Below are 24,050 nucleotides of genomic sequence, written 5' to 3'. Positions count from 1 at the left end.
CCAGCAAAAGGACAAGAGGCAACGGACAGAAACTGAAACACAGGAAATTCTACCTGAGAGTAGAATGAGTTTCTGAGTGTAAGGAAGAACTTCTTTATTGTGCTGATGGCCACACATGGAACACGTTGCCCAGAAAGGCTGCAGAGTGTCCCTCACTGGAGCATCCCACAACCATCTTATCGCAATCTTGCGCCACACGCTCTGGGATGACCCTGCTTGAGCAGGGAGGTTGGACCACCACTGTGGTCTCTTCCAAGCTGACCCGTTCTGTGATATGCTGGAGACCCAGATGAGGCTGGCAGTGCTCAGGAACAGCCGCCTCTCTCTCAGATTTGCACTCGCACGGTTCATTTCGGATGTTTTAAGGTGAATTTCGAAGCGAGGCGAGAAATGAAATAAAATGGCGGCCGGGCTGAAACTCCCCTCAACGGCCCCCAGGGGGCGCGGCGGGACCCGGCCCCTCCCCGCTGCCCAACATGGCGGCGCCCGGCGCGGCTTCACCCGCCGGTGAGAACGGGCGGGCGCCTGCCAGGAACGGCCAGCTTCCGGTGCCCGCCCCTTTCCTGGAGGGCCGGCCCTCCGCGCCATGCCCACGCCGGGAGCCGGCGGTGTGAAGGGAGGCGGCGCCCGCCGGTGCCGCTGGGCCGGGGCTGCGCGGACGAGCCGCTCCTTCAGCCTCCCGCGGGGAGCTCTTTCTGGCTGAAATCGCCGGCGCAGGTGGCGTGAGGGCGGACGGCCCTTGCGGGTGGGCGCCGGAGCGGAGTGAGGCCCGGCCGGCCTGAGGGGGATGCGCGGCTAGCCCGCGCTCGCAGCCAGCCCAGCCCAGCCCCGGTGGTCGTCGCGGAGCTGGCGTCAGGAGGCCACAAGATGTTCAGCTGGCTGGGCACCGACGACCGTCGGCGGAAGGACCCGGAGGTGTTCCAAACGGTCAGCGACGGCCTGAAGAAGCTTTACAAGACCAAGCTGCTGCCGCTGGAAGAACACTACAAGTTCCACGAGTTCCACTCTCCCGCCCTGGAGGATGCCGACTTCGACAACAAGCCCATGGTGCTGCTGGTGGGGCAGTACTCCACTGGGAAGACCACCTTCATCAGGTAAAATGCCGCTGCCCCCCTCCCAGGCGTGCCTGCACCCTCGACGCCCGGGCACTGGGGTGGGGCAGAACGCGTCTCTGCTGCTTGTGCTGTGGCTCGATCCCCCTTCTGTCACCCCCTTCGCATCCCCTCAACAGCTTTTCATTGAAAAGTCACCTCCGCTCAAAAGCAGAGCATCCCTTCGCAAGCACAGGGTGGTGTAAGATGTCCCATAAAACACCGACGTGGCAAAAAGTAGCCCAGGGCAGGGCTGAGGAGTGCAGGCAGGGCAGGAGCGTGGAGATGTGAGTCACTGGGGCCCTCCTGGCCGCTCAAAGTGCAAAGGCTTTGGGAAGCCTCGCGCGGGGCATTCCGTGCCTGCCCTGCCCGGGTTGACCCTTGTGATAGCGATTCTTTTCAGTTTGCTGTAGCTTTTGAGTGGCGAGGCGGCTTTAAAGGGGGTGCTTCGGTTTGCAGTCGTTGCTGTTACACGCTTGGGTGTGACTTTTTCTGCACTGTCCCAGAGACAACACTCAGAAGCCACTTAGAGAAGCATGTGTGCCTGTGCGCAGAGACCTGCCCCTCTTCAGGGCTCCAGAAGCAGAGCCCTGTTTTAACTGTGTCCTGCTCGGCCGAGATGCTGGGAGCAGCAAGTTCCTTTCGAAATGTAAAGAAAGAGCAGCTGCCAGCAGCTCTTTCATTTTGATGATGTGAAACTGTCGCAGAGAGGGTTAAACTTTTCCAGCTGGACTTGGTTGCAGGGATCTCTGTTCAGCCATGCTGCTAGTTCAACTTGCAGCAGCCTTTCCCTTGGGATCATAGCTGAAGCTGTGCTTTCCGTGTTTCCTATGTGATTCATAAGCTAAGCGTTAAATTCCAGCCTTTTTCTGGTGTGGCTGTGTTGAAATCTGTGGAATTACCCCAGTGTAAATCTGGACGCTAGCCACAGGCAGCCAGCAGCCCTTTGTTCTACCAGTATTTCTTGGTGAAGGAGGGAACTGCAGACAGTAGAGAGAGGTGAATCAAATTGACTGTACCTCTAAAGGAATGACCTTGAGAAATGCAGGGGCTTTTTTTTATGTGCTGTAATATTCCTGCTGCTAAATTTCCTGGTTAGGGGCCAAGAACAGAATGCACTTCTGCTACCTTGGCGTGTACCTGGCAAACAAAGTTTAAGAGTTAAAAGGCTTTTCTCATATGGGCAGGTCAGGTGGATGGTGAAAGGATGGATGGATGGCAAAAGACCCAGAGAAACATTTTGCACATGTTTGCAAAGGGAGTTACTCTTCTAAGAAATAGAGAGGATAGCACAAATGCCTGGTTCCACCCCAGATCTTTGTTCTGTGACTTGGTACCAAACCTGTTTGGAAAGCTTTTTCTGTCCTCTGGGTTACAGACACTCCGAGCCTGAACAGGAGGAATTGCTGAATTCCTGATAAGGCTATCTAACTGAAGCATCTCTTCCTAATTCTTTTCTCTGGGTTGTCAGCATCAGTGTTTCTCTGCAGTCTCACCAGCAGGCTGTTAGCAGAGACTCCCTGCCTTTGCCCCTCTCTGTTCAGTGAAGTCCTTCTGTAAGCCTCAGCTCCTTTTGCAGAAGTTTGGGTGCCTAGAGCACGTTCCAGGCAAAAGATTGAGTCTTTGCTCATGTGGGATGGCAGCAACAACCTTTTTGCTGCCAGCAACTGGATCTGAGCCTCTGACAGCTGCTTTTCACTCATGCTTGTGTCCTCTTCTCCCAGTTTTTTTTCCAGACACAGGGCTGAGATGAGCCTACAGAGATGATGGTCAAGCAAAAGTGATCAGGAACTTTGGCAGCTTCTGCTTCACTGGGGTGCCAAATGGGCCTTCCAGAAAGGCAGAGCCTTCTGTTTAAAACAGTGCCTAAGAAGGTGAAAGTTGAGAACTTTGGTGGAACCCCAGGGTTCTAACAGTAGAAGAAGTGTGAGAGTCTGTTACTGCAGTGTGTTCCCAGACAAAGGCCAGAAAACCTCGTGTTGCTCGTGACAGGCTTCCAGCGTGAGCTTGCAGGCACTGCTCATTAAAGAGCTGGGATAAGCACCAGATTAGCATCCAGAGTTATTGTGGGAAGGCAAGTGGGAGCTAAAGCTGAGAGCAGGGAGGAGTTACAGGGGGCTGGGGGGAGGAAGTGGGAGGGTTGACAACCATTATGTCTTAGCAGTAGAGTGAAGAAACAGCCTCTGGACATTCTGTCCACAGTCTTGTCAGGATGGGGGATAATTAGGGTTATCCTTATGTATCAATTCCACTCTTAAATTGCATCCTGCTTGTACTGCCATGCAATTTAGGGAGATGACTTAATGCTAGTAAACAATCATGTGGAATGAGCTCAGTCCCACTTTACCTGGATCCCAGGACACCTAACCAAAAAAAAAACCCAAAAAAAACCCAAGACCCTTAGTCACCTACCTAAGGAATGTCTGTCTTCCAAACCTCTTTCCTTTTTTTGAGGAATCTGAGGTGAAACAAGGAAGAAATGCAAGGCTCTGAAGCACCTAAGCTGCAGCATCTTGCAGTGAGGCTGCTCTCTTGTCAGGAGCTGATGGCAGAAAAAAGCAGTCAAGGTCAGCAGTGAGAAACATTCCTAGAGGCTGAGCCAGGGAAGAGGGAGGTGAGTTGTGTGGGTCAAAGCCAGTGAAGCGAGACCAGAGCATGGCTTGTTTTCAGTGGAACCAGGCTGCTCCCTCTTCTCCTTGCAGGGACACAGAACTGAGCCTTTCTGTGCTACATGAAAGGTGTTGCATTGCTAATGCAGCTTTTCCACTCCTGCTTCCTGCTGTACCATCTCTTTGTGCTCACTCCCATTTCTCTCCTCAGCATGCATTTGGCTGATGCTTTTCCACAGAGTTGGGGGCTGAAAGTCGGTGCTGGTGAGGGCAAGGCAACACCTCTGCCTGGGAATATGTGACAGCCACTGCAGGATCTCACTGAAGCCTGCCTTCATAACGTTATTGCTTTTTATGTTTCCTGTAAGAGGGTGGGAGTACAGGACAGAACATTACTCTCCTAATTAACTTAGATTCCTTGGTCATTTCTAAAAATAATCCTGGCTCAAGTCCAGCCATGCTGCTAATAAAATAAACAAGCCTGCTAGAGCCCTACTAACTGTCAACATAGCTTGCTTTTCTGGTATAGCCACCCCTTCCTCCTACAGCTAATCATTTACACGTCCTGGCCTCTCCACGCTGTTTGTCCCAGGCTACGCGCAGAGCTCTGGTGTGCCCTCCCCGTGCGGCCCTGAACCTTTCATCTGTGCCTGCATCAGGCAGTTGTCACCATTTCCTCCTGCTCTGCCCTTCTTCCCGTTCCGCTCAGCATCACCTCTGCTGCCACACTCGGCGGCATCCTGCAGGGCTCCTGCATGACTCATCACGGGCAGGCAGCCCCTTCCCCCACATCCTGCGGCACTCGTGCCCAGGGAGCCCGGCCTCTCGCCACCCATCCCCGAATCCACCTGGGAAAGGCGACCCCAGGCTGGGCTGGCACTAACGCAGCTTTCCTGCCCTGGCCCTTGCCAGGAACAAGCCTGAAATAGGCAAACAGCATGATGCTTCCAGCCACATGCCGACTCCAGACACTTCTCTAAAAAGCAGATTGGTCATAAAAAACATATTCCTGTGCTCCACAGACTTCCCTAACCTGGCTGGGAGTCACTCCCCCAGGCCTTTGAAGGTGTTCAGCAGCTCAGCTTAAGGCATGCAGCACTGGCAGAGGAAATTGCTTGCTGGTGGTTGGTGTTTTCCACAGCAGTTGTTTGCTCTTCTCTCCCAGAAATCCCCACAAATGTGACAACTGCATGTGTTCTCTGTCTTGCCTCTGGTAGCCAGGGCAGGCTGTGTCACTGCTGAGAAGTGCCTTCCCCCCATCAGGCAGTGTCAATACAACCCCTTGTATTTGTCCTCTGCACAATGAGATTCTTATGCTGCTGACACCCTGCTGCACAATGTACCCAAATCTCCCAGAGAGGCCTCACTTAAAATAGATGCTGTGATAGTGGGCAGTACAAATCTTCATCTCTCTGCTTTCCTGCCACTTGTTGCACATAAGTCAATAACATTGGTGTGTAGCTACTTCTTTTGTACTTTTGTTAGGATTTTTTGTTTTGTGTTTTTTAAGTCTTACACAAGAAATAAACACAGTAATGCTTTGAAATGTTAGCTGAGTGGAGCTGTGATAAAATTCTTTCAAACAGTCTGTCTGGAGGAGTTGCTGTTCCACACAGGACTTTGGTTAGTTTTTCTGGGAAGCTTTATCTATAAATAACAAACAACTCCCCCCCTCAACTAATTTTTACTTCTGCTGAAAAGTTGTCATATTACATGTGCATTTCAAGCCTCTAAAAAAGAAAAAAGGTGGTTGTTCCAGCAAGGCTGCAACCTGACATCAGGAGTAAGGGGCTTTCTCAAAAGCCCTTATCTTGCTATATTTGACAGCTGTTAACACTGCCTATTTCTTTTCTCTCGAGTATTTGCATGGGGAGAACGCAAAGATTTATTTCTATGGATTCAGTGAATTTCCATCTGTATAAAGCCACTGGCTTGACAGCAATGTCCATCAGGGACTAGTGAATTGCCATCTAGGAGGCACAAGCTTAGTTCCAAAGTCTGACCAAGTGGCTTCTAACCTAACAAATAGTGTGAAGAGCTTCCCAGGGAATTGAACCAAGAGCATTCAGATGACAGTCTGCAGAGCCCTTGGCGGGTGAGAAGTAACCCCTCCTTGTTCTCAGGTGCTTCAAGCTAGAGAGGAGTTGCTGTGGCTGCCAGGAAGGGGACTGTGATCACCAGCCAGAGAGGTGGCACACACCAGGACTACCTGCAGACTGCTTTTCTTTAGTAATGACCCAATTTTATAGGAAAGTTTGAGAAAACCCTTCATAAGGTTTAGATAAATAGGGTATATCCACCCTAGTGTAGGAGGTCAGAGGGATGCTCTCTTCCTGGATTATTTCAGGTCTTTTAAGAGCTGCTCAACAGCTGCTGTTGCATCTCAGGGTTCTGCAATTAAGAAGAATAACTTCTGGTGGCTTTCTGGTGAGCATGGGACTTGGAAATCACTTTGGACAAAAGATACAAGAAAATACATGATAATACACCAGTAAAGAAGGTGTGGTCATCTCCTAAGGGAATTATGGATATAATTTGTGGAGGTATTCTTGTTGCAGTATAAGTGTGTACCAAGCCAGATAAGTATCAGTGATTTGTCCTGCGTGTACATTTGGTTGTTTTACCTCTAGATCCAGTTGATTTGGCCTTGCCCGTTGGGAACTGAAGACACATTTGCTGACATGGTATCAATAAATAGCCTGGACAGTGTTTTTTTGTTTCTCCTTAAACACTGGATAGTGATTAGCTATGCTAAAATGACAGTGAAAGTAGGAACCCCTAAAAAGTTATCACAAGCCTTCATGCCAGTGGTCCTATAGTCCCTCACACAGGGACTTCCCCCACTGAGACTCACCTTAGTGAACCAATTCTGGTGCTTAGACATATCAGTCTCAATCATGAAAAGAATTTCCAGTCCTTCTCCTATTTCCACATCCCCATAATCTACTTTTAACATCATGGCAATTCTGAAATAATCTTTCTACCTACTGATTAGGTTAAAGCAATGGAAGAGGGAGTGCCAGCTACCCTCTGGCAACAAGCAACACATTATTATACTAACTTCCATAGTCTAGTAGTATTTTTATTCATGTAACTAGCCAGAACTTACTACTTGTCACTTCTGACACCATCCCATACTGAGGGCTAGACCAGTTCTAGCTTCCTTCTGCAAGCCACATGCACATAATGGTCTAAGTTTTCAGCATAGCATCAGCAGGTGGTTTCCTCCACACACAAACACAGGCCTGGCCTCAGTGATGGCATTTGGCACCTTCCTGAGCCAAAGGGAACTGTCCTGTGCACACACCATTGACCCACCCTGAACTTGGCAGGGTCCTATTCAAAGCCCTACAACCCCATGGGTGACTATCTTTCCCTGAAATTTGCCAAACTACCTTCAGGAAATAATAAGGGAAGCTGTACTCAGTGTGCTGTCTAGCTTGATATACAGCTTGGAATATTCTCCCCCACCCAGTGGGGTGTGTAGTGCTCGATATGCTTGAGCAGTTTGCAGTGCAGGCCTGTGGCTGCATTTCAGAAGCACACAAGGACAGAGACTGAGACTTCAGTCAGGTGCAGGGCAAGTTGGCCTTTAAGCAGCTGATGTAGGCTGGTGGCTAAGCACATTAGTTGAGTCTGCTGAAACGAGCAGCAGCCAAGTAATTGATATTGGCACCAAGAGCCAGTAGGGTTTCAGGACTGTAGTGGTTTAACAGCAGTGTGTAGTAGGATTAACTCTGTGATTGCAGTGAACTGCTGGTTTTACTTTGCTGTGCTGAGTCTGCTCCAAATGTCTTGAGGATTGAAGTACGTAAAATGATGCAATATGATGAGAATCTCTTCCCAGCAGCTATAATCATCTTAATTTCTTAATCCACCTGAAATGAGCTTTCAGTGTTGAGATCCTAAGTAGAAAAGCTACCAAGACATTTATCAAACAATTGAGTGACAGTGCTAAAAATAGTCTCGGAAGGATCCATGCTCTTGAGCTTCATAATTGCACTGCAATCTTCAGTACAACTCATTTAGGACTTAGCAGCTCGTGGCTCATGCTCACACCCTGTTTTTTCCCTTACAGGTACCTGCTGGAGCAGGATTTCCCAGGGATGAGGATTGGACCAGAGCCTACAACTGACTCCTTTATAGCAGTTATGCAAGGAGATGTGGAAGGAATCGTTCCTGGAAACGCGTTGGTGGTGGATCCCAAAAAACCGTTCAGGAAACTCAACGCCTTTGGCAATGCCTTTTTGAACAGGTCAGTACTCAAGAACTCTCTTGTTCTGCAGAGTAAAGTTAGAACCTAATGAGCAGCATAGCAAGTACTGTAAAGGGATAAGGCACTTCTTTTCCTCCCATCCACATGGCTGATTCAAAGCCAGTCCAGTCCTACCAGGTCACATAAGTCAGTTGCTGAAGGGCTGATAAATTCAAGTGCGACAAACCTCCATTTTACTTGAACAAACAAAACAAAAATGGCATCACAGCCTAAGCTTATCCTGTAGGAGACTAGAGGTAAATATCTTCATTACATTTGTTGTCCCCTGCTTCAGTATTTCTAGCTTCTTCCATTTGTAATCAAAACCAGGCTCTCTCCTTTCCCATGCCTTATACATACAACCTCAGGTGCAAAGTGATGACCACTCTAATGTGTTTCCTGTAAAAAAGAGTAACAGGGTGTTTGGACAGCGACTCTGTGACATGAGGAATTTAACCTTTCCATCCCCTAGACCCAGCCCAATCATAGGGAGGTTTTGGATCTAGGCCTCACAGGAAGCCAGCAGCACACACCCATATCCTAGATGAGCACAAACTGTGCTGCAGAAGGCAACAAACTGACTACACCCATCATCGACGCCTTCCCTTAACACTGTGGGAGACGCTGGAAACATGGCAGCTGCTCAGCCAAACAGCCAGGAAAGCTGGGCTGGGCTCTGGCTCCTGTTCAGTCTCCCAAGATTAGAGAATGGCTGTCCAGAGGGTGCAGCATCTCCTACCAGCACTGACCACAGGAGTGCTGTAGTAGGCTGCAGGGAAAGGGACTGCAGAGTAGCGTGGGGAGAAACTTGCTGGCAGGGGAGGGACCTAGCTGGAGTCACTGCTGTGTGGAAAACCTCACAGTACCTCAGGGTGACAGGAAGCAGTATCTGATCACTGCACAGGAGCATCACTCAAATACAGCAACATGGTCCTGCACCAGAGAGACTTTGAGAAGTTTTTGTTGTTTCGTAGGGCCCCGAACATCTGCACCTGACCAACAGTTAGGGCAGGTGACTTCCCACTCCCTACATCAGGGCAGAACAGTCATTTGCCCTAAGAGAATAACAGTCCTCTTGCCTGGAGTGCAGAGGCCATGGATAAAGAGGACATAATTCAGAGCAGCTCAGCTGATAGCCAAGAACAGCCACAGCTGGCAGACAGTTCACTGCAGAGAAGGAACATTAGGCCAGGCATAGGGGGCAAAAAAGCAAACACTTCTAAACTAGCATGATGGATGTGTCCTGCATGCAATTTGTTCCTGATACAGCAAGGAATCTCTGCATGCATTAACCCAGTTCACTGTGTCATGCTGTGCTCTTGTTATGCTGCTTCTACTTTTCCTTCTCCTGAGGAAAGAGTCAAGTCTGTGCCTGTGCAGGCAGCAGGGCAGAGGGACACAGCAGTGGTTCAGCAGCAGCATAAGTAGTCCTTCTAGCAATGCAGGGAGTAGCCACAGCAGCTAATGACATCTTTCTCTTGCTGACATGAAAAAAGGGGGTAATGATTTCTAAACGGACAGAGGAGACACGCTAAGGGGGACTGGCTCAGCTGTGTGAGCATCACGTGCTGAAAATGCAGATGCCAATGCCCAGCTAATTAGGAAATTAAACACATGCAAGAGTTGACTCAGAGGGCCAGAAATTTAGCAGATGTAAGTCCTGGTGCACCCACTGGACCAAATCAAGCCACCAACACTCACTTCTCCAGCGGGCCTAGCTGGGGACAAGCAGAGCTATCTCTGCCTTGCACATAACTCACTGCTGCTGTATATATGCCTATGCCCTGACCTCAGCTAGGAGGCTGTGAGCAAGAAATTTGCAGAAGGAAGCTAATCTGCAGGGGCCACACCTCTAAGCTAAGATTGGCCATGGGGAAGTCTGCTTTGCCAGGGATGGTTAATGGTAGCACTTGGCTGTGAGCATCAGTGGAAAGGAACAGAGCAGCATGAGGCAGTAGCATTCACACAGGCCAAGCTGGTTTTGGCTGAGAGGTGGCAGCCCACAGCACTGTGTCATGTGGGGTGCAGAGCCTGCTACTCCAGGAGTGAGCATCCACCCTTAGCTGGGACTCCCTCCCCAGAGAGAGGGATCTGCTGCTTCCCAGGAAGCAAGGGAAGACTGGTACAGTCAGGATTTGGCTGGCAGACAAGTAAATTGTGCTGCTCAGAGCCTGTATCCTCCTCCCCTTCATTCCCAGGAGATGGAGCACCTGCCCATACCTGGGACATAGGGCTGAAGTGAGGATAGCAGGTCTGCAGAATCCTGTCTCTTGTCTGTTCTTTTTGCCCCCTGGGCACTGAGAGAAGGGCTTGTTTTCCTTTCTCCAGCTCTGCTGGCCAACCCCCACCTCTGGGAAGATTCCAGAGAGATGAGAAGTTGCACCCTGTTATCAGGAAGACTTGTTTGGCACCAAGGGCCTGGAGCAAACTCAGGAATCTCGCCCATTATTTTTGTAGCACGTTGACTAGGTTGCAAGAATTCCCCCATCTCCAAAGTCTGTTTTGGGAAGCTAAGGTGGAGTCAGTCCTGATTTTGTGTTATGAACAGCTGGAGAGGTAGACAGCATGTTGTTCCTTCAGCCCTGTGCTCTGCCTGTAGAGGTGGTGAAACTCTGGTTTGGCATGGCATTCTTCCCTTCATATGGCCCAAAGAATTAGGTCGAGCTCCTTGAGGTCCTGCAGCTCTGCTGGGACAACAGGAGGGCAGCAGCCTTAACTTTGCCAGAAGAGCCAGAATGCACTCACTCATGCTGGCCTCTGACCTTATATCTGAAATCTCCTGTGGAGTACTTTTCCTAGAGAAACTGCTGGAAAATCCCCCTGCCCCATTTACTATTACAGCACAAGGAGTACTCAGGGCTGTAACAATGAAGAGCAAACCTGGGTTGGCAGGACAAGGGAATAACATGACCTCCTGAGCCTTTTGTTCTCTGCTGCTGTGCCTGGCACTCAACAGGATAATCAAGCCAGTCCCCCTCTTTGATATGAGTTATTACACATTCAGAAATGCTCCCTGTTGCCACCTGCCAAGCTGGGGATGTGGGAAGCTGCAATATGTGGTCTGAAATAGCTGACAGCTTAGGGGAGGAGACACACTTTAACCCATGAGGATTCACTCTTATCAGAATCTTCTTGGGGTCAGACAAGTAGAACAATTGGGTTGTGGCTTAGCCTGGAGGAATTCAGAGGTGCAGGGGCTTCTGCAGAGCCAGACACTCAACAGAGCACTGCAGGGCTGCATCTGCCCTGACTGCACTGAGTGGTCCTTGTACCAGCCCCCATCCTCTGTGGTTCTGCCTCCTCCCACAGTAACATGTTTTTTGTGCCTGGATGTCACACCACCCCATTAATATGCATATGTACACATACACACACTCAGAGAGGCCTGGAATGCCATGCCAAAAAGGCTATCCATGAAATGCCATCAGGAAGCAGATAGGCTTTTAGTGTCCTCTGCTGTTACTAGCAACTGAAATAGATGAGCTGCAGCCCACAAAGCACAAGTGACTCTTCTTAGGCAGTGATTTGCATAGATACAGGATGGAGAACAACTAGCTAAAGAGAATTACACATAAATGGAGCTGCAGAGGGGGGAGCAGTGAATTACAAACTGAATGTGAGCTAACAGTGTCATACTGCTGTTAAAAAAGCAAACATGTCACTGAGATGTGTAAACAGACTGTCTAGTCTAAGAGATAAGGAGCAATCCATCCATTGTGCTCACCACTAGCAGGGCCGTGGCTGGAGTATGTCAGCTTGTGGCATCATGCCTGAAGAAGAAATATGTGCAGCAGTTTGACAGGACCCAAAAAAAAGGCTGCAAAGGTCTTCAGGGATTCAGAAATGAACTGGAAAGGCAGCTAGAGAGAACTGGAAGAGATAGGAAAAAGAAATAAATAACCACCAAACTGATTTCTATAGAGGAAAGACTGAGGGGAGCAGGGTGACAATAGTGTGCATGGTGACAAGTGGGGAAAAATAAGTAATTTTCCACATCAATTGTGTTTGTGACTGAGGGGCATTATAACATGAAATTTAGATTAGACATTTAAAAAGAGGATTTACTGTAAAGGTTATTAAGTAATGGAGTAGACTCACAGCAAACGTTGGTGAGTCTGCATTGTTATGGATTTGAAGAACACTTTAGACAAATAACCTGACTGATCCTGCCTTGAGGCAAGAGGATAGACTGAGCAACCTCTTGAGATCTCATGCTGCCTATGCTTTTCTACTTCCATGGTGCAATAATAGCATACATTTTGTCTTTTAGAGACAGATTTGAAAGAGAACGGAGGTCCTACAGAAATGCTGATTTTTTTTTTTAAAAGCAAGTTATTTCAGTTCGCTTGAGTTCAGATGTCTTCAGGGGAATGCTTAACCAAAGAAAAACAAATACCACTTCTTGTTAAAATCTAAACAGCACATAAATGAAAACCCAAATATTTTCATAATTCACATCTTGGGGGCCCATATAAAAAACCTGTCATAGGTCATGACTGAGGCCCATGTTCCAGAGGGGCAAAACAGAGAAAAAGAAACTTCTAGTTTCTTTCTCATTTCTTTAAGTACAGTTCCTCCAAGCTCTGGCCAAAGACTTGAGAGATCAGAGTTTGACTTGCCCCATGCCTGTGATGTGCAGCACATCATGACTGTGTTTTGCATTTTTTATTTTTTTAAATACATTTCTTTTCCACACAGGTTTGTCTGTGCCCAGCTACCTAATCCCGTCCTAGAGAGCATCAGCGTCATTGATACGCCAGGAATCCTTTCTGGAGAAAAGCAGAGAATTAGCAGAGGTAAGTCCCAAGTTCAGCTCTCTTCTAAATGACAGTAATGAAAACCAAAGGAACTCTATATGATTTTCACTTCAAACTAGACAAGCTGTGGATAAAAGCAGTGGTGGGAGCCTCTCAGAGCTACAGCATTTCTTTGCAAATGGAGACCAAAGGGACAAGTTTAATCTCCTGCAGAGAATTTAGGTGTTTTCAGGGAAGGCTGCTGACAAGGTCAGCAGTACTTGTGTCACAGTCCAGTATTACCCACGGAAGAGATTTCTGTCAGAGTCAAGTGATGCCTATCTGCTTTGCAGAACCAATTGCTTTCAGTGGCTTACCAATGATCCATGGCCAAGGCCCCCATTGTAATCTGCCTGGTTTCTTGCACTGGCCAGGCTTCCTAAATCTAGTGCAGGACTGGATGGGGTTTAAGAACCATTGGCACTCAAGTTCCTCATTGCAGTAGGGAATCTGGAAAGACTGTGGACACTAAATCATAAAATCCTAGAGTAATTTGGGTTTGAAGGGACATTAAAGATCCTCTAGTTCAACCCCCTGCCATAGATAAGCACACCTTCCACTAGACCAGGTTGCTCAAAGCTCCATCCAACCTGGCCTTGAACACTTCCAGAGATGGGGCATCCACAACTTCTTGGGACAAGCTGTGCCAGTGCCTCACCACCCTCACAGTAAAGAATTTCTCCTCAAAATCCAATATAAGCCTACCCTTTTTCAGTTTAAAGCCATTCCCCCTTGTCCTGTCACTACAGACCCTTGTTACTGGAGCTGATGAATAGCACAGAGTCTCTTAGTGAACTTCTGAGCTCACTCTCAGACTTAGCCATGGCAACATCTCTTTATACCTTAAACCTAACCTCTGTGGTCACCTTCTTGCTCTGTAAGGTGATGGTGGCATAGCTTGCATTTCTGGAAGGTTCCTTAGATAAAGCTGGGAGCTGTGCACCATTTCACTGGAAGAAGGCCAAGAGCAGTAATCTCAGCATTCAGGTTTGAGATCAGTTCTCATGCACACTGCCTATGAGCAGTGCACATTTGAGCTTCAGCAGCACAGGCTCCGCCCCAAAGCACTGAGGCTTTTCCCTTATTTCCATGTTCTGCCCCATAAGATTTCAGATGACTCATGACTTTCCAAGTTTTATGACACTTTTGCATTGAAATTTTTCTTGGAAACTTCCTTTTTTCTTTTAATCGAGCAGCCACCTTGCACAGAGCCAGGTCTTGTTTGTTTTGCTGGGATTTTCCACCACAGGAACCTTAGCTAGCAAAGAAGTGCCAATAAAGCACAGCTACAGTTCACAAAAAACCCCTCACATTAACCTTTTTCAGTGTGGGCCTCTGTACTGCTGGGGGGATCAGAAATTCCAAGGTGTGTCAGCCTTCATGAGAAGGTTGAAAAATACGCTGTGCAAGCATTCTTCCCCTCAGCAGAAACTGTTATGGAGATAAAAAAAAAAAATATGTGGTGTATTTTCCAGTCAAAAAATGCCACTGAAAGCAACCATTTCTCCTGTGGAACTATCACAGTGAAAGAAACTTGCTTAGGAGGAAGTGTTTTTGTTATTTAAAAAAATTTAAAAGAAGGTATAGGCGAGTCAAAAAGGACCTATTTCAAGCCCCTTTTCCAAATCTCCTCACCAGTTCAAATGCCAACATGTATTGCAAAATTTTCCTACTTTTCAGCTGTTTACAGAACTAAAAATACCCTCCTGCAGAATACACTGGCACTTCTTGCTGCTCCTTCTGCAAAAATTTCTCTGTCAGCTTTCCAGTGGGTCTTGGTGTCCCATTCTAGATCCTGTCAGTCTGACCTTGGGGCTGACAAAGATCATGGAACTGATCATCATCATGGATCAGGCTTATGATCTGCACAAGCTTATGAAAGGCAGGCTCTGCTTGACCACCCTGATCTCATGCTGTGATAAGGTGACCCATTTCCTGCGTGGGAGAAGGCTGAGGGTATTGCCTACATAAATTTTAGTGAAACCTATGACCCTGTTTCCCTCACATTCTCCTGGAGAAACTGGCTGCTCATGGCTTGGATGGGTGCACCCTTCCCTGGGTGAAAATCTGGCTGGATGGCCAGGCCAAGAGTGGTGGTGAAAAGAGTTAAATCCAGCTGGAAGCCAGTCACAAGTGGTGTTGCCCAGGGCTCAGCACTAGGGCCAGTCATGTTCAATATCTTCATCAATGATCTGCACAAGAGGAGTGAGAGCACCCTCAGCCACTCTGAAGATGCCACCATTCTGGGCTGGAGTGTTGGTGTGCTGGGGGGGGGAATGCAGAGGAATCTCCAGAGGGATCTGAATGGATGGGACAGATGGATGGACTGAGGCCAGTGCTGGGTTTACAGTTGGATTCAATGATCTTAAAGATCTTTTCTAACCTAAACAATTCTATACTTTGCAGCTACTCTAATAAATGCCAGCAGTGGCAGAACATGCTTCTAACACAGCTGTGCAGTGTTATGAAAGTCACTGGTGTACTTTGACCCAAGCCTATAATGCCTCTGCAAACATTTGGAAACAGCTGAGGAGGCTAAAGGGGAGTCCCAGTTCTGTACATTTCTGCGTGCTGTACATGTTAGCAGAACTGGAGGCCTGTCTCAGCATGTGGAACAGGTTCTTCCTGGACAGCTTCTCTGCCCCCTGTGCAATTAAGTGCACTTAGGGCAGAAAATTGTCACATTGGCCCTGTGACTACAGTATGTGGTCATTCAGCCCTTTTTCCAGGAGGCAACTCCAGATGGATCAGCCATCTCCTGATCATCCTGCCATCCCAGGAATTTGCTCTGCTGTATCTCCAGCCATACAAGGGGGCTGCCACTGATCTAATCACAACATTAAAAGTACAGTGTAGGTGAGACCTCGCTTTGTCACCATTTACATCCAGGGCAGACTGGAAGTGGTCGTGTGGGCCAGGTCAGATGACCTTGCAATAAATACAGGACAAGGTCTTCATCTGGTTTAGGTCAATATGGCTTGGTTGAGGCTGGGACAACTCCAGCAATTTCTGACTACAGGGAGTGGGAAGAGTCAAAAGAGTGCTGAGGTGCCTGTGTTTAGGAATGGCTGCTGCCAGGCATTGGCTTCAGCTTATCTTGAGGTGTTTGAAAGGGAGTAGTCACCTCCCAGCTCCCATGGAAGAGGAATAGGAAAAAGTGGTGAGGCTGACACCTTTGCCACCAAGCTTACAAGCCAGCTGACCTCATGAACAAGTTAGTTTTGGAGGCAGATAGAGCAGTAACATGGTCTAGGCAGAAAACAAGACAGGGCTAAAAAATGATGACACAACAAAATTCTTCTGCTCCTTCTGCACCTTCCTAGCCAGCTCAGATTTCACTTGGGAATTAAGCAATACCTGAAGGAGTCTAACAGAGGTTTTCCAAGAGACTTTGAAGTTTCTTAACTGCTTGGAACAGGAATGCTTTTCTTACCCCCACTGCTAGTAGTAGGTTCTAAGACCCCAGACTGGGGTATCTGGGATGCAACGTCAGGGAACAGAGTAGATAGTGAAGCAGCATTCTGCCATAAATTTGAGGGGGAAAATAAAGATGTAAAAGATGTGGCTGGCTTTCCCAGCCTTCCCATCCCATGAGAACCAGCAGCATTTCTAAAAATAGGAAATTCCTCTCAGTGGGAACATCACAAGTCCGTCTCCCTCCCCATTAGACGTCAGGAGCATTAGTTAATCTATACAGTGTCAGCTTAGCAGAATACCATGCTGTCAAAGTTTAGCAATCCATGAGAGCCACCTTATACCCCTGAATTTCAAAGCAGTAGCTGCTCCTGTTACTGCATCCGTGTTTCAAAGAGCAGGAGGAAGGAAACAGGGTTTAAAGAATTGATTCAGGGGCCAAGTCCAGGTTTGGAAGCATTTCACTTGTCTGAACTCAACCCTGAATTAAATTCACGACCCTGTTGCTGTTAAAGATGACAGATGTGACAGTCCCTTCACAGCCAGTGTGTGCACGAGCACAGGGTGCTGGTGTTAGTGCCAGCAGCACTCAGCCTCCTACAGCCAGCAGCAGGGCTTTGCAAATGGCTACCAAGCTTTGCTGCAAGGAATGCTGTATAATCCCAGGAAACAAGGCTCTGCACTGGCTCTCTTCTAGGACTGCATGACCATGAAGAGCCCCCTTCCCCCACAGAGCAGCCCATGAAGTTTCCCAGTAGCAGAGCTGCAGTTGAGGCCTATCAAGCAATTGAGGGTGATGAGGCTGTCATAGCTGAAGTGCACATCCCTTTGACATGCAGTGACATCAGAGCACTGACACAGCAGCTGCTGCTGCTCTCAGGTCCTCATAAAAAGTGTAGCCAAGGAGCTGCCTGCACTGATTTGACCTACTGAGCTCCTGAGTCATGCACTACGTGGTGGGCACCCACAGGGTCACAGGTGTGGTAGGCAGACTCCCTAGGATGCACAGGTGTCATTTACAGGCTTTGTGGGAAATGTTTCCAGGATGTCCTGGCCCAAAGCATCCTATCCTTCACTACATCTGTATTATCCTTGCCTGGAAGGCAGCCATTTCTCTTCTGATCTTTTTTACAGACTGGGACATGAATCTGTGTCCGCATTTAAAGAACTAATGATTGCATTGCCTTGCCCCTTGCTTTGTGTTCTTTTTGTTCTTTATTGTTTCTAGGTGAGTGTGAGGCTGCAGGGATGCCCATGGGGAAGGTGTTTGTACCAAAGCAGCACAGGCTTGTCTGCTTTGACAATTTGATAACGATACAAATGCCATCCACTTCAAAGCACTGTTCTGGTGTCACATAATGAGCTCAGGCCAGCCTGCTGGGAGGGAAAATGAGGAGGGGATGACTGAGATAAATGAGGACAGAGGGGAGGACCACAGATCAGGTCATGCTGAGCCAGGACAGGAGTGAGGACTTCCTCATAATTCATCACCCTGTGAGTCTGCCCTGCTAATGGAGCCACCTGGCAACAAGAACTCGTGTGCTTCAGTGGCAGTGCCATCCCTGGGGGCTGAGCCTTGCACGCTCTGCTGCCCATCTGTCTCAACCTACATCTGCCCTGAGCTGAGCAGATTCAAGTCTGCCAAGTTCAGTGACACCTTGGCCAAGCTGTGTTTGATCCCTCTTTTGGGATGGTACTTCCTGGATATATCCTGAGCACTTACCTCATATTTACTCCCTGTGTGCTGTCTTCTCCCTTTCCTGTGACAGCAGTGACCACAAGGTCCTAGCCAGGAGGTAAGGACTGGCAGTGCCATTCCTCATTGGCTTGCTTTCCAGTATACACTATTCCAGTATTTTCCCAGCCTTCCACTCAGTTCCATTCTGCTGGCTTCAGTGCAGCCTAAGCATCCCATAACCAAGGGAAAAAACCCTACCCACCAGCCTCACCCTTCTCCTGGGAAAGCAAAATTCCCAAATGACCAGCAGCTTCAGCACCACGGACACTTAATCACTCACCAGTCTGACAGCAAGAAGAAAAATGCTAATAGCAACAGTCTTGGGCAGTGCAGAGCTCTCAGCCTGGCTGTGTCTCAAACAGCCATGCTTGGAAGGGAAAGGCAAGCACCAAGGGAATTGATGTTCTCCCACTTCATGCAATGCTGTTTAGGGTACAATGGCAACAAAAAATATTTTTTCTGAGGAGCTTTGTCACGTGTGTTAGCAACAGCATGATACAAACTAAAGGCATCCACCCTGAAAGCCTCTAAAAGGGAGGCATTTCAAATATTTGCTATAATACTCCCCACTGGTGATGTTTGCTTATATTCTGTATTTCACTCTGCCTGGGAGGGTGAAAGTGCACTGCTTAGTTTTGACTTTCCAGTTCACCTCCATTACAGCTGCTCTGCCAACCTGCCTGATTTTATCACAGTCTCACTTAACACATACTGTTCCACTGAAATGCTCAGCTCTTACAGGCACACTGTTCTGCACTTCCTCTTAAAAAACAACACCAAAATGAGCAGAAAATCTGCACAGTTCTCATTTTTATTTCTAGAAATATGTGAAACCATGATCCTAACTCTTCTGACCTGAAAGCAGTATGCAAACAGAAGGTCAAGATTATATTTGGGGTTTAAGAAAGCCAAACCAATATTTTGTTTGGTACTGGGGGGGAGAGGGACTGTCTCCATGATTAAAGTTGGAAATACTGATATATTTTGCAGTTCCAGAACTGGAAGAGCAAAAAAAAAGCAACACCAAAGAACAGGATTAAATGGCTGCACATATAGAAAGGGCTGTGCTTTTTTCTATTCCTATTAACATACAGCAAGCATTTCATTTGTGTCACTAAACAAGTCTGATTTTTAGAACAGCTGTGCAGCTTGTCCATTTGTTGTGCACTGTGCACTCCAGAAATATTCTAAGTATCTGTTGCATAGAGGGAAGATGGTCATGCCATCAGCATCTCATCAATTTGCATTATTTATGCCCATCGTGCATTCTTTCAGCATCCTGAGTAACAGTGGAGAAGGAATGTGTTTCCTGGTCCCTGGGAGCTGTCAGTCACTGGTGGCCATTTCAGGCCAGCTTTATAAACATGATTTCTCCTGAAATTTAAAGTATGAATACAAGAGAATTCAGTTTTTGTTTGGATGTTATAGTAAAAAAAACTTCCTTGGAACCCCAGCTACACATCAACGCTGCTAAGCACTGACTTCTTTGGAAAACTTGGCCTGTATTCAGGTGCCTTCTGAGGTCTCAAAACCTGTCTAGAAACTGTTTTTAGAATTGGCCCAAGTACCAGGTAACACTCAGGCCCATCTGTCACAAGTGGCAAAGATAAAAACTTGTAGATGGGACAAGTTCTGGCTGCTGGAAGAGCGGAGCTAAACAGGAGCTAAACAGGAGCTCTGGACAATGCTCTCCCCAGTTTTGCTCCACCTGATTTGAATGTGCCTAGTGAGGTTTCATTGCCTTTCCATAAAGCCAGAGCCCCATCAGGCTCCCAGTCTCTTCCCCACCCTGAAGCCCTTGCAGTAAACAACATGAAAGCAAAAGGCCACACAGTCTGGCACTCCAGGTACTGGTTAATGTAAATGTTAGCATTGTTGCTAGCTGGGAACAGAGATTTGCTGTACTTTGAGTCTTTTTGCCTTTGCTTTGGAAACCTTAAAGCCTCCAAAACATATTTAATGTTTCCATTAGTTCTTGGTGCGGAAGAGGAGGAAATGTGGAGTGCTGGCAGGAGGATGTAGCTCCCAGTGCTCTGAATCAGCAGCTCCAGGACAGATTATTTCTTTGAGTATAGGCACAGGCAAGCTGGGGCCTGCTCTAGAAATTAGGGCATGCGACATTCAAAGAAATCTTTTCATCCCAAAGGCCTTCTGTGTACTTCCCAACACACCCACAGATATGCATTACAGGAATCTCTTTATATTCCCTTGGGAGGCAGCTGCTTCCAGAGAGGAGTATGGCAACTTTTTACAAAGGTGTTTTAGGATGAGCTGCAGCAAGGTGTATCCAGTACCCATCCCTTGCTTTTCATCATCCCTTCTGTCCTCTCCTTGCTGGCACCACCAGCTCCTCACCTTGAGAGAAACTTGCTCAAATCACTGTTCTTCCACCCAGTCCCAGCCGTTTCCTCTCTGATACTCTTACCCAGCACCCTTCTCTCTGTAGGACACCATAGCTGCCACCCAACCCAGCTTCCCACTCACTTTGTGTGTCCTCAAAGGGATGTGTAACTTCCCCCTCCCTCCCCTCATCTTCTTCTTCTGACCATCGTGTGACCTTCCTTCTCCTTCGCTCACAGCCATCTGTCACATTTGGGTAACACCTGCCCCTCCTGGCACATTCTCCCCCTCCGGTGGGGGCTGCCTGCTTGTTTTGCAGTGACATGAGTCTTCTTCCCTGGACTCTGAAGGGCTTTCAGGGAGGACATCGCTGTGACCAGTTAGACTAAGCCTCAAAGTTCTCCTACTCAATAACAAAAATTTAAGTCATAAGCTCCCTGGAATCAGCATTCATTTCATTTCATCTCCCCGGAGCTGTTCCCTCTCCAGGCAGTCAGTGTTCAGAGTGTCATCTTGGGATGTTGTTCTCAGACAATCAGAGCCAGTCTCCCACTTGACAAATAGAGACACTGCCATAAAACTCTGCTTTAGAGAGTGGCACAATCTGGGAAATATTTCATCTCCAGATAACACCAGCTTTAGAAAGATGAGAAGAAAGCTCCCAGTGACTAAAATTCAGCAGGAAAGAAGTAAATTGCTAAAAGCAGCAGCACAGTTTACAGCATTAACAGCAAGCTGTGAAATATCAGCTGCAGAGCAGCAGCTTTGGGGTTTTCAGCAATTCTTGATCTCACTGTTTCCATTCAACCCCACCTGAACTCCAGTACCACAGGACCTGTGGCTATGGTTCCACAAGGCAGGAAATCACTAGTGTGTTTGCTACCAGTAAAAAAATAGCTCAAACTAAACAAACCTAAACCAACAACCAGTGTAGCTACATGGTGAGAAATGCTGAACCAGTGCATGCCCACTCTTTGCTGGTTCAAATTAGCTTTAGAATCTTATAGCCAGGCAGATTTTGTGCTGGGTCAGGTATCATCCATCTTCTCACAGTCAGCATAAAGACTGTATCATGCCTGATCTGACTTGACAGAATGTAATTGCATAATCCTGTCAGACCTTGGTGAAATGCATGGTGCCAGGTATTCCAGTGCTGCACAGACAAGAATTCATTAGGCCAGCCTGCCTTATGGAGCCTAGGTGGCAAGGTGTCTGCAAGATCATTTTCTCTGCAGGCTGAACCCACTGACAGTCCTGCTGACTTGTCAGCTTTGTGTTAAGTCTGTTGAGTCCTTTTCATGCTGTCAGAAGGAAGCCTGTCCCATGGAAAAACATCTGATGGAATAAATTTGTTATCGTGTTCATCTTGACCTCCTACTACTATATGATTTGGATTCATTTTCTCTTCACGTTCACCTTATCTGGAGGTTGTGAAAGAAGCTGCATCAGTGCTGTTAGAGAATGTTTAAATATGCAGCATATTTTTCAACAGGGATGCAAGCACAACAGACAGGAATTACTGAACAGCAAATTCTTCCCTTTACAGTTCTGTCTGCACATCCCTGTAATAATGATTTTGCATTAATGCAGCTTTGGCAAGCAGATGGCTTCCCAGCCACCCTGTAAGTTCACAATAAAACCGTGCTGAGTTCCATGGACAGCATCACCCACCCCTGAAACACTGCCAAGGCTGAGACAGTGCCTGCCTGTTTTGTGAGAGCCTTAGCAACACCCTACAACACAGGGAGGTGCAGGGAGACACAATGCATTTGCAGTGGAATGAGCAAGGAACACCAGGAAAACTCCTAGTTTGACTGCAGGTGAAGATCAGTTCTTGGTCTAAGCTCAGACTGTAATAAACTGCCAGAAGAAAGAGGCAGGCACAATGCATCTGTGGAATGAAAAAGGGGCAGGAGGGAAGAAACCAAAGTGGGGCTATAATGCTTAAGTTCAGTTACAGAATAAGCCTCATGTTTTCAGGTTTTGAACACCTCCAGCTCTGACTAGAGCCAGGCAAAATGCCCTGAGTTCTCTGTGGCATTGAAGAGTCCTCCAAAAATGAAAGCTCCAAACTAAATGTTAAAATATTAACCTAAGACTTTCTTTTTAAACACCTTTATTAATAGCTTGCCCGTAGCCATTTACACTGTCATCCTGCTATCCAAATGCTTTGGTAACAATCTGTTATACACTAAAAGCAAGACTGCAAAGTCAACCCCATGAATCACATCTGTAGCAATTTTCCAGGCACTGTGTGTGAAAACACCACCACAGTCAGTGACTCTGAGTAGGTAGTTGTAAACAGAGCTCTGTCCCAAGTCTTGCTGTTTGTTAAGGAACTTTACAGCACTCAGGATAATTTTCCCTCTTTCCCTCTACAGCCTTCCATCACTTAAGAACAGAATACCTACACTTACACCTCGTTTTTCCTGCCAAGTACCCCCATTCAGAGGAATGCAGCTGGGATCAGTAGCACTGCACACACCGGACTTGTTTCTTGCTCAGCTGGGCACCAGCAGGAGAGGTTCCCCAGAGCCAGAGCAAGTGGGACATACAAGGGAAGGGTGTGGGTTGGACTTTTGTCCCAGCATGGGATGTAAACGAGTCCATGGTGATGTTTCAGAGCAGCCAACAGCAAGTGTTACTCTCCAGGGCTTTGTTCTCTCTTTAATGGAGATATGCAGGACAGCTGTCAGGAGAATTATCTCTGAGCCAGCAAAGAAGTTAGGAAAGAAAGTCTGCTAATCAATCTGGACATTTAATGAAGTCCACAGGGACATTGAGGACTCATTGGATGTTACTGTAGCAGCTGGGAATACACAAAGGGTCTGAGCAGATATTAATTTCCTTTTCTTGCTGGGTAGAGCAACATTTATTTTTGTTAATAGGAAAGAGGGGCTCAGTAAATAGATACCTTTTAAGTGCTACTGTGGATGCAGGCTTGATACAGGATAAAAAACATGAGAGCTAAGCACCTAAAGATAATTCTGGACAAACCCTGAGACCCAGGCTAAGGTCAATCTCCCAAGTCCTCTGTTAATACCAAAACTGCAATTACACGTATTTTTCTATACCTCCCTTCTTTTAAATAATCAGTTCCCACTTTTACTAAATCCCTGCAAGGTGGACTGAGTGTCAGGTGCAGACACTTTCCCTAACTCATCCCAGCCCCTGTTAACACAACAGAAAGTGTAACAGTGACTGTTCCTCTACTGCCAGAGGGAAACCATCCACATGATCTGTGATAGGACATCACTGTAGCATTACAAGCTAGCCTAGACAGCATGACTGTTTTCCAACTGATTCTCCCAAGAAAAAGACTGGACAAAGTAGCTATGGTACAATTCAAACATGTGGCAGCTTGACAAGAAAACATCCCAGTCCATGAGATTTTACAAGGTTAAATGCACAAACATCTCCAAATAAAGTCACCCTGACTCACTGCTTCCATGATGAAAAAACAAGCTGTGTAGCTCCGCGTATGAGGAATAAACTGTCCTGCCATTCCAGATGACTTCCAGCCCTGGCAGAAGTGAATATACAGTCTGTATATCCTCTGTTTAGCAGTTTGAGGGGGCATGGGAGGTCCCTGTCTGCTCACCCTTTGATCAGCTTGCAGAGGGACAGCTGACAGCCTGAACCCAGGCCGGGTGAAGGGAGGCATCAGCATCGACTTTGTCCTGCTGCCACTGCCCCCAGCACAGGTTAGGAAGGAGTCAGCACTCTGATCTTTGCACCATTCGAGCAGTGGAGCAGAGCTCCCTGCAGCCAGAACAGCTGAGGTTAAAAAACTGAGGTTAGCACCTA

The 24,050-nt window shown here is 47.5% G+C and overlaps 1 protein-coding gene across 1 annotated transcript in view; it reads left to right on the top strand.

Moving 5' to 3' along the window:
- The first annotated feature begins 560 nt into the window (after positions 1-560).
- The window catches only part of EHD3 (EH domain containing 3), a 30,177-nt gene continuing 6,687 nt past the window's right edge, over positions 561-24,050 (top strand). The window contains exons 1-3 of the mRNA XM_041425114.1: positions 561-1,094; positions 7,779-7,955; positions 12,654-12,751. Coding sequence (XP_041281048.1) covers positions 868-1,094; positions 7,779-7,955; positions 12,654-12,751 — 502 coding nt within the window. The 5' untranslated portion in view covers positions 561-867. The remainder of the gene's footprint in view (positions 1,095-7,778; positions 7,956-12,653; positions 12,752-24,050) is intronic.

Source organism: Onychostruthus taczanowskii, unplaced genomic scaffold, assembly GCF_017590055.1.
Source record: "Onychostruthus taczanowskii isolate IOZ18803 unplaced genomic scaffold, ASM1759005v1 scaffold87, whole genome shotgun sequence".
Taxonomy (NCBI): Eukaryota; Metazoa; Chordata; class Aves; order Passeriformes; family Passeridae; genus Onychostruthus; species Onychostruthus taczanowskii.
Note: the sequence above shows the minus strand (reverse complement) of the source record. Positions and strands in the feature narration are given on the sequence as shown.